At 39.7% G+C, this 10,765-nt stretch overlaps 1 protein-coding gene, 1 long non-coding RNA gene and 1 pseudogene across 4 annotated transcripts in view; all 3 read right to left on the reverse strand.

Annotated features, from left to right (window-relative positions):
* The window catches only part of LOC138166790 (uncharacterized), a 1,160,016-nt gene that overhangs the window by 1,133,985 nt on the left and 15,266 nt on the right, over positions 1-10,765 (reverse strand). The window lies entirely within an intron of this gene.
* The window catches only part of NNT (nicotinamide nucleotide transhydrogenase), a 142,190-nt gene that overhangs the window by 130,196 nt on the left and 1,229 nt on the right, over positions 1-10,765 (reverse strand). For all 3 annotated transcript variants that reach the window (XM_069095311.1, XM_069095310.1, XM_069095312.1), the window contains exons 2-3: positions 2,393-2,576; positions 100-329 (exon numbers count right to left, since the gene is read on the reverse strand). In XM_069095311.1, coding sequence (XP_068951412.1) covers positions 100-329; positions 2,393-2,543 — 381 coding nt within the window. In that variant the 5' untranslated portion in view covers positions 2,544-2,576. The remainder of the gene's footprint in view (positions 1-99; positions 330-2,392; positions 2,577-10,765) is intronic.
* LOC138166803 (ELAV-like protein 1 pseudogene) lies at positions 4,125-6,100 on the reverse strand (annotated as a pseudogene).

Below are 10,765 nucleotides of genomic sequence, written 5' to 3' on the forward strand. Positions count from 1 at the left end.
GAGGGAAATTAGCAGCAAAGAACCACTTACTTAAATTAAAAGATGTCATACATTTTCATATGAAATAAAGCACAGATATAGAGAGAAAAGGGTAATTACTTTGACAACCAAATCAGATGCTAATACTTCCTGTGTCCCTTGGATTACAGCTCCTGCAGCTCTGTAGTGATCATCAGAAAACTTGGAGGCTTCACCTGCACCCGATTCTACCACCACATTAAAACCCTGTTTAACCAAGGCCTGGACACCAGCTGGTGACAAAGCTACCCTCTTCTCATTTTGGAAAATTTCCTTGGGGACCCCCACAGTCAATTGTTTATATGGAATTCCTGTAATACACAAAGAGAAGGAACACGTGGTTCAAGAAAAACAAAGAAAAACAATTGAATAACAGACTTCTGTTGGGGACAAAGGCTATTTTCTTGTTCAAAGTACACAAAAGTTTTCCACCACTTGCAAAAGACTATTGTTTTCCCTAAGTACTTTATTAAACTGAATAATGTAAATGTTCTATTTAGTAATCTTTCTCAAGGGATGGAAGACTCTTTAACATGCCAACTCCCCAACCAACCATTACCACATCATGACAATTTCAAGTTCCTATCAGGGATATATAGAGACCCAGATCCTATATTACCAAAGGAGGAATAAAAATGATAGAATGATGAGGATAGTTAGGAAAATGCTCAGATTTCTCTTATATCTCAGCTGGGATAGGGAACTGTAATGGCAAGCACAGACATAGTTCACACCTTATTTCAGCTATTGAATTAACACCTTGTTTTAGTCTGTAAAGAAACAGAACCTGTGAACCACAACTTGTGAACCCCTGGGGAGGAGCTAATGACTATATAAAGACAGCCCCAGGGCTAGAGACAGTAGGAGCTGAAAAGAGGACTCTTGGTAGCAGAGTCAAGGAGAATATTTGTGGTATACCAGTACTCTGTCTGCTCTGCCTGTGTTGATGTTTGTTTGTGATACTTTGTACAGAAGCCCTGAGACCTTACTGGAAGCCCTGAAAGAGGATTTTCTGGTTGTATGTTTACAGAAATCCTGGAGGAGAGTTTCAGAGGTCCTGGGACTTTACTGATGATTTGTGCTGACCTCTTGGACCTTGTTTGTGGGTCAGTGTTGATTTCTATGTTGACGATTTGTGTTGCGTTCTCAGACCTTGTTGGTAGGTCTCAGTTGATTTTACAGTCAGATAGTGAATTGATGATGGTGCTGGCAATGTACATGAATATTATTGTGGTTCTGTTAAGCTTTGTCTTCCCAGAAACAGGAACTGTGAAGGACTTGAGGTGTACTGGACACTGTGAACTTCAATAGGGAATGTGAACTGGATGAAGACCTGGACAAGGAGCTGGACAAGGAACTGGGAGCTGCCTGCCTTTGAACCCAGGTGACAGCTGGAGCTGGGACCATGGAAGAGGAACCATGGAAGCTGAAAGCCAGCCTCAAGTCAAGCTGAAAAAAGCGTTTACTTGGATACTGTGTACTGACTGAGAAGATTATAATTAACTGTGACCTAGGGGTGGATGACTTGTATATTTTCCACTACCCCTTAAGAGGTTACTGAGTAGAGTAGTGACTGATGACTGAATAGTGACTGATTTGTAACTTAGTGTGCCCCATGAATGGAGAATTTTGACAATTGTATTTTGTGACCCTTAAGGAGGCAAGCCTCCTTAAGGATTATTGAATGATTGAGTTACTAAATGATTGTACTTTGTTGAAAACTATTGTGACCACTTTGGTGAACACTATGTGGCCATTTTAGTGATAAGTCATTGTGAATGCTGTATTTTGATTTTCTGTGATAAGTTGTAACATTGTGAGTACTGTACCTTGATGCTCTGTGAATTTTTTGCTCTGATTTGTTACTGAATAGAGTGTTCACTATACTATGTAATCAGAACCTTGAAAACTGTTCACAGGAGTAGTCCTCTGGAAAGCTGCTCATGCATGGCTTTACAGGAATCCAACTCTCTCTCTCTCTCCATATATGTGCGTGTGTGTATGTATATGTATGTGTGCGCACACACACATATACATACATATGGTAGATCTCTATGTGTATACATATATGTGTGTATACATATATGTGCATATATTTGCACATGTGTGTGTATAATACACATACATGTGCACTTTAACACCACATCAGCTAAGAAAATTATCTGCATTTTTCTGCAAGGGATCTTCTCCACTAGCAAAAATGAATCAAGTTACTAAGACAACTCCTTTCTCGGTATCTAAAGATTATTAAAAAAGAGAACCAGAATTCACTGAAGATAGTATATTATTGTTCTTTGTAACACAATGTTTGATTCTCTTCAGGAATCTTCTAAAACTATTTCACATTCTGATTCATATGAAACCTGAACTTTACCTGGTTTTACAGGTGCTTTACACCATAGTGTCTGATGGGTGTGAAATGTTCGTAAAACTTCTGTCTTTCCAGGTAGCACCTTAAATGATCCCAGATTAATGAGTAGAGGACTTGAGTAGCTCGCCACCACTGTTTTCAGTATGCTTGCCATGTTGGTCTTAATGTAGTGATCCCCTCCAATGCACTGAAAGGAAAGAAAATTCTTTTTTTTTTTTTGCTTTTGAGATCTCCAAAAAAAAAAAAAAACATGAGCAAATACCATTGTATGTGCTGATGAACACCAAATTCATACATAGCAAGCCTCCTACTTTAAAAAAGGTGTATGCTTGGGGTGGCTAGGTGGAGCAGTGAATAGAGCACTGACTCTGGAGTCAGGAGGACATGAGTTCAAATCCAGCCTCAGATACTTAATAATTACTAGTCAAGTGACCTTGGGTAAGTCACTTAACCCCAATTGCCCTCCAAAAAGCAAAAATAAAATAATTGTATGCTAGAATTTGTTCTGTAAGTCAGTAGTTGGGAACTCAGAAGACACATCCCACAGAAACAGTTAAAGTAGTACGGAGATTCCCAAAGTCACTCACCAAAATCTATTTAATCCATTTAAAGACATATATACCTCTGCAGGCATTCCCTTCTCCACTTCTAATCCTGTGTGACTATTGTCCACATTTTCCCTCAGAAATCTACCATGGATTCAAAAAATTACTTTGTATTTACTTGATATATATTTTATATTTTCCTTTCTGGGTGTATAATGTTTCTAATCAACATTTAAGTTCCTTTAGAGAAAGGGCTGCTTGTTTTGGGGTTTTGTATCCCCAGTACCTAGCAAAGTTAGCAAGAATGAATAAATAAATGAATTATCTTGTTCTTTTAGTATCTCAGGGATACAAATGTAGCAAGTGAGCAATTCAAGTACTGTCTCCCACTCAGCTATGTGATAGGTCTATCTCCTTTTCTGGAGATAGAGTTTAGATAATTTACTAATTATTAGCATTTAAACAACACTTTAAGGTTTGCAAAGTGCTTTATATATAATATATAAATAATATATAATAATAATATAATATGTATATATATGGTAGTTGCTCTTATTATCCCCAATTTACAAATGAGGTAACAGAGAGATTAAGTGGCCTGTCCAGGGTCACATAATTAGTGTCTGAGGCAGGATCTGAACTCAGCTATTCCGGACCCCAAGTTCAGCACTCTCTCCATCACACCATTTAAACACAAGTCACAACTGCTAACATGCTACAGTGTGCCTACATCAATCACTGTCATTTAGATTATTTATCATTTAACTTTTCTGATATCCCGGCACTCCAGGGTTTGCCTCTTTATAAAATTACCAGAATATTCATGTTCAAAAGGAGCACTTCCACAGGAAGCAGAAATGTCACTAAGCATACTTTTATTTCTTTCTTCCTGCCCAATTCCAGGCCCATGTCACTATCTACCTAGAGTGTTTATCCAAAATACTCACATTAATGGGTTAATTCCACAGACTACTCATCTAACTCGGAAAATAAAATCAGGGCAAACAGCATATATTTTTAAGCCACTTTGATCTTCCAGTGTGGATGATTAAGCCCTTCTTTTTATATTATTATGAATTTCACTAAGAGACTTTTCAGTGTACCAGAATTTTATGTAATTAGTACAATATAATTTTCAAATATTTGAAAAAACTCATTCAACCCACATAAATCCTTTTATTTGAGTCATATACTAGCCATTTTCAATGACAACGATGACTATATCTTCATGTTTAGTTTCTCTTGTGAAATTACACATTTAATTTCACTCATGTAAATATTCAGAAGATCATAGAGCAAAATTACTTTCACAGCTGAATCTCTTATGGACTTTGAAATTATTGACATCCATGAGAATCATTTTATCTGACAGCCCTCAAGGCTGATTTTGCTCATGAGTCTTTTTTTTTTTTATCAACAAGCAAGAGGAGCTTTATTCTCTCTACATTCTTCATTCAGGTTGTAGGACCATAAATGACGTGGTTTTCTATAGAAAATCCCCTTTGAAAACCTGCCCATTCCTGTCTCCTGTTTTCACTGGGATACTCTGGAAGTTGAAATAGGGAAAGAGTGAAAAATAAAAAGTTGCAATCCTAATTTTAAAAACAAAAAATTAAAATAGTTTTGTAATATATTTCAAATGTTGGTGCTTAAGAAGCAATTCAATTAGACACTGTCAATGCATTCTCTGCAACCTCTCCCCACAACTTTTTCAAAGAACACCTGGACTTATTGAAGGAGTGGGAGTACTGCTAGGGCACCTTCATCTACTGCCCTCCCAGTTGACCTGAGGAGGTCCCTAGGGGCAGTATAAAATAGACCACCATCATCCTGGATCTATCTCTTCTTTCCCACTCTTTTAAGGGTAAAAGAGAAAAGAGAGCCTGGGTACCTACAAATCACTAAATAAAACAGCAACTAATTGAAGAAGCTTGGAGAAATAGCACCTGCTCCCAGAGAAATAGTCATTGAACAGTGCCTTAACTCACTCACCCACCCATCCACCTGAAAATGGCTTAAGCACCCAGTATGTCAAGGAAAATTGCACAGGCACCCCCAAAAGAATGTCTTCTCCATTACCACATACCCCTCTACCAGCTTTGTTCATTAGAATCTATGTTCAAAAAGGCAGCATGGTGAAATAAATAGAGTGCTGGTTTTGAATCCCAACTCTGATACATACTAGTTGTGTGACCATGGGTAAGTCATTTTACCTGAGCCTCATTTTCCTCATTTATAAAATAGTTAACACCTGTAGTACCTATTTCACAGGGTTGCTCTGGGAATCAAGTAGATCCCAAAATCACAATTTGAGAATTGGAAGGAATTTCAACAGGTATCTAATCAAATCTACACACAAAAGGAATATATACCCAAAAAATGATAGTACAGCCTCTACACCAAGCAGTGTGACCCCACTACCTCTCAAAGCTGCCCATTCTACTTCTGAACAGTTCTGTTAGAACCCTTTTCCTCACATCAAGCCTAAACTGTAAATGAAGATGCACTAGCCAGAAGATGCATTTCTTGGGACATTCACAACAGAAGCCCAGTCATGTGATCTACATCCATTGAGGAGAACCAGAATCTTTGTGCCTGATGATGAACTGGTCTTACAAATTGTCTAGCTGATGAGTGAGACACATCTGAGAGAGCAATACCACATTTTTATTCTGGTTAGGGTTGGCTACAATTTTGTTGTAATGGGTTTGGAGCAACAGAAGAGGGATTTAAAACCACTAAAACTGGTCATTGATTCTTCTATGATCTTCTGTCAAACCAAATAGATGCAACTTCACTGGAAAAATTTGTCTGATCCACAGATACATGGGCATTCACAGTGCATCCAAATCTTGAACACATGGGCTCCACATCTTTCTGTGTCACTGTCCTTGGGAGTCCACTGAGGTGCAAATTGTCATCTATGATAAATTCTAAGCTTAGCCAAGCATACAACACCTACTATTTTATCACAAAAGAGTTTCACAGATTCTACTTCATCAATGCTGCTAAACAAATTCTTAATCCACCTTGTGTCATGTTCTGAGAGAGGAAATTGACAATAAATTCATTCTATTGATATCATACCTGTAGTCTGAGCCAGGTGATCTTTATAATCATTAGATGTTTTATAAAATACCTGTGCACCTGGTGGTCCAAGGACATTTCAAGAGAAAGGGGGCTCACTATTCTACTTATCAAGACTAAATTAATCTCTACACAACTTCTACCCTCAGCTCTTGGTTTTGCCTTCTGGGTTCAAGGAGAATAAATCTAACCCTTCCTCCTAGTGACAGACCTAGACATTTGAAGACAGTTATCATGTTCCCTTTTGTTTTATCCAGACTAGCCATGACCAGTTCCTTCAACCTCACATGACATGGCCTCAAGGTCTTTTATCATCCCGCTTAATGTCCTCCATACACTCTCTTGTTTATGCATGTCATTCTTAAAGTCTAATCCCCAGAAGTGACAATATCCAGATTGGGTCCAATGAGGGAAGAATTCAATGGGGCTATTCCTGGAAGTTCTGTCCCTCTTAATGCAAGGCAGGATCTCAGTTCTTTCTCGACCATATCCTAGACTGATTCATATTGAGCTTGCAGTCAACCAATACTCTCAGATATTTGTCATAAACTGTTACTTAATCATTCATCTCTTATTCTATACTTTTTTGCCTTTTTTGAAGGGGGGTAGGCAGGGCAATTGGGATTAAGTGACTTGCCCAAGGTCACACAGCTAATAAGTGTTAAATGTCAGAGGCCGGATTTGAACTCAGGTCCTCCTGACTCCAGGGCCAGTGCTCTATTGACTGCGCTACCTAGCTGCCCCCTATACTTTTGAAATGGATTTCTTGCACACAAATGCAAGTCTTTACATTTATCCCCACTGAATTTCATCATATTAGATTCAGCCCAAAGCTGTAGCCTATCAAGATCCTGTGGATCCAGGCACTGCAATCCACTGTGTTAGTGAGCCCTAGAAATTTTCTATCATCTGCAAATGTGATGAGCACTCCATCTGCATCTATCCAAGTCATTGATAAAAATGGTAAAGAGAATATGGTCAAGCATAGATCCTTGTGGTACTTCACCAAAGACCTCCATGACACTGAATCATCAAGAACTTCTTGGTCTCTTTTGCTAGATCCTCATCCCACATACTCTGGGTGTTGGCCCTCTTCTGTTCTCCCCTTAAGCTACTTCTCTCAGTGGTTTTATCAACTCCCACAGATTTATCTGCCCTCTCTATACTGATGACTCTCAAATCTACTTACCAGTCCTAACCTCTCTGCTGACCTCCAGTCTCACATCTCCAACTACCATTCAGACATCTCAAACTGGATGTCCAATCGACATCTTAAACTCAACATATACAGAGCTGAACTCACTATCTTTCCCCCTAAACACTCACCCCTATTCAAATTTCTTTCTTACTGCCAAGGGCACCAAAACTGTCCCAGTCCCTCAGACTCACAATCTAGGTGTCATCTTCTACTCCTCCCTATCTCTTACTCCCCATATCATATCTATTGCCAAGGCCTGTAGGTTTCACCTTTACACTATCTCTCAAATACACTTCCTTTTCTCCTCTAATTCTGCCACAACTGTGATGCAGGCCTTCATTACCTCATGCCTAGACAATTGCCAGAACCTGCTAAGTGGTCTGTCTGGCATAAGTCTCTCCCCAATCCAGTCTATCCTCCATTCGGCCTCCAAAGAGATTTTCCTAAACTGAAGGTCTGACTATGTTATCCTCCTACTCAATAAACTCCAGCATAAGCCTTGAGATTTGCCACTGTCCCAGAGTTTCCTTGGCACAGAGCCTGCCAAGGACTTCAATCCCAAGGGTATGCATTTAACATTTTCAAAATTCCAGGTTGTATAAGGGCTCTAGCAAGGAGGACTTTAAGAAGAGTGGGTCGGCACCATTTGCCCTTTCAGAATTCTCTCTCTCTCTCTCTCTCTCTCTCTCTCTCTCTCTCACTCACACACACACACACACACACACACACACACACACACACACACACACACACACACACACACTGGCTTCTCTTTCCCTCTCTGTCTCTTTCCCTCTCTCCCCTCAAATTATAATTCAATAGACCATTTTCAGCTAGAGTTTATGCTATACACCATGTAATTTGTTATACATATTTATCTATGAAAATGTCTTCTCTCCCTTACTATAGTGTAAGTAAGCTCCTTTATGTATGAAACATGTCATTCACTGTTGTATTCTTTTTTTCTTTTTTTGGAGGGGGAAAGGCAAGGCAGTTGGAGTTAAGTGACTTGCCCAAGGTCACACAGCTAACACCTTATTCGATCCTTCCAAATACTGTGATCCAGTGACATTTGTCTCCTAACTGTTCCTCAAACAAGACATTCCATGCATTCTTACTGGCTGTCCTCCTTGCCATACTTCTTTCCCTCCTCCTTTTCACCTTCTCTCTTCCCAGGCTTCCTTCAAGTTCCAACTAAAATTCTACATTCAACAAAAAGTCTTTCCCAATCCTCCTTAATTCCAGTACCTTTTCTCTGCAAGTTATCTCCGATTTATCCTGTATATATCTTGCTTGTACATAGCTGCTTATGTGTTGTCTTCCTCATTAAACTATAAGTTCCTAGAGAGCAGGGCCTAATTTGTTTGAGGCTTTTTTGCCTTTTTTCACATCACAAGCACTTAGCACATTGTAGGCATAATATGCCAGGAACATAGTAGGCAATAATAAATGCTTGCTGACAACAATCTAGATAAGTAAAAGGAGTTTCCTATGCCAATGAAATCACAAGTCTGAATTAAATACATATACATATTATTATTAATTATTATATTATAATATTAATTATATATTTATATATAATTATATATATAATATAATTATAATATTAATTAATATAATTAAATACATATATATAATTGTATTACTGTTACTCATAGAATGACTTTATGAGGCTATTGATATTATTAAATTACCATCATATATCCCCAAAACTGATCATATCAGAGCTGTTAAAAACTTTCAGAGGTTCCCCTTTGCCTACAAGATAAAGTCCAAACTTTAAGACCCTCCTCAATCTGGCTCCAACCTATCCTTCTGACCTTGTGTTCTATTGCCTCCAGCCAAAGCTGTTCCCCAAACAGGCCCCATGACTTTCTGCAGCCTTAACTGCTCACAATGTTCCCAATGCTTGGAATGCCCTTCTATCCTCCTCCCTCCACCTCTCCAGTTCCCTATCCATCTTTCAGCATTCAGGTCCAAATCAAGAGTGGGGTGTAAGGTTTGGAAAACATTAAAGTACTATGTAAGTGTGAGCTTATTACTCCATGACCACTTTACACAATCCCAAGAAGACTTTCCTTTTCTGAACTCCTCAGTCACCCTGTACCTATCTTACTTCACTCTTTCCCATTCCTCCTTTTGCCCATCATGCTTCCTACCAGATTGTAAGCTCCATTAGAAGAATCACAACTTATTTTTCCTCTACAGATTCTAAAAACAGTCCTTTGCACACAGTAGGTGCTCAATTAATATATAATGGGGGGGACTTCTGGTTGAATGGACAAATTACTGTATACATTTCATAAGAATTTCAGGGAAAATTATTTTGTAAATAACATGTCTCTCTTAATTTTAACTGAGAGCTGACTCATCTGCAAATGGGGGTAGAAGACACACAAAAGGTTCAGGTCCTGGGAAGGTAGTGAGGGCAAGACTAGCTGTCAAAAACAAACAGTAAATAAACTTAAGTTTGTAGGGGGAAAATGTGGAGAACCAGTACTCTCAGTAGTCTAGCACAAAAGGGAAGGACTATCACTGTGCATGGTTTGCTCCAGAGCTCCTGACAATCAGTCACTTGAAAAACTTTACTTGTAAAATGCCTATTGCAAAAAGGGCAAATAAAGGACGTGCTAAAACAGTGAGCAGGTCATATGTTCAAAGCCAAACATACCAACTACAGCACGACTGCTTAACAAACATTAGCTCTGGTCTGGTCGGATACTTGGCCCCACACAGGCCACTAAGTCCAAGGCCGCCGCCTCCCTCTAGTCTAAGGTGCACTCCAAAATTCCCACCACGTAGACAGCTGAAAGAAACCGCTATTTATAATCTCCCCTGGACGTTGATTGGTCTCGGCCGCATAATAGTCATTTCTATCTAGGAGTTTCAATCTGTGGCATGCAGATGGCCTCCTCCTGCTCCTGTCCCTCTTTTACCAGCTCCGGAATGTAACCTTCCTTCAAATGGCCGTCCCGGAGGATAACTCGGCCCCCCTCCTTCGGTTCCCACGGGTCAAGCATTAGACGTAGGGAATCCTGCTACTCTTGGGGCGCAGATTCCTAACCCTAAATCCATACATAATCTGAGGTCTTTACTTACTTCCCTCAGTAACATCCCTTGCCGTAGCTCCACTAGAATTCTTCCCTCCACCAGCTAAGCTGGTAGAGTGGAAAGAGGGCAGGATTTCGGAGGATCTCAGTTCAAATCCCAGATCTGCCACGTATTAATAGTGTGACCTTGGGCAAGTCATTTAACTGGGTGTCACTTTCCCTATCTGTAAAACTAAGGGCTTGTACCAAGGTCCATTCCAGCTGTAGAGAAGGGCAGGGTCTTTTAAAGTGCACTATCCTTTGAAGAATACCGCCACCAGCCCTCTAAGCTCACAAAGTCGGCGCACTCAACTTTTTGTGCCTCTGGTCTGGGTGTCTCTGTCTGTGTGTGTGCGTCTCTGTCTCTGTCTCTCTCTCTCCCTCTCTGTCTCTCTCTCCCTCTCTGTCTCTCTCTGTCTCTCTCTGTCTCTCTCTCTCTCTGTCTCTCTCTCTCTCT

Source organism: Petaurus breviceps, unplaced genomic scaffold (assembly GCF_028583685.1).
Source record: "Petaurus breviceps papuanus isolate PSGF00001 unplaced genomic scaffold, PetGlider_PUasm1.0 226, whole genome shotgun sequence".
NCBI classification, from domain to species: Eukaryota; Metazoa; Chordata; class Mammalia; order Diprotodontia; family Petauridae; genus Petaurus; species Petaurus breviceps.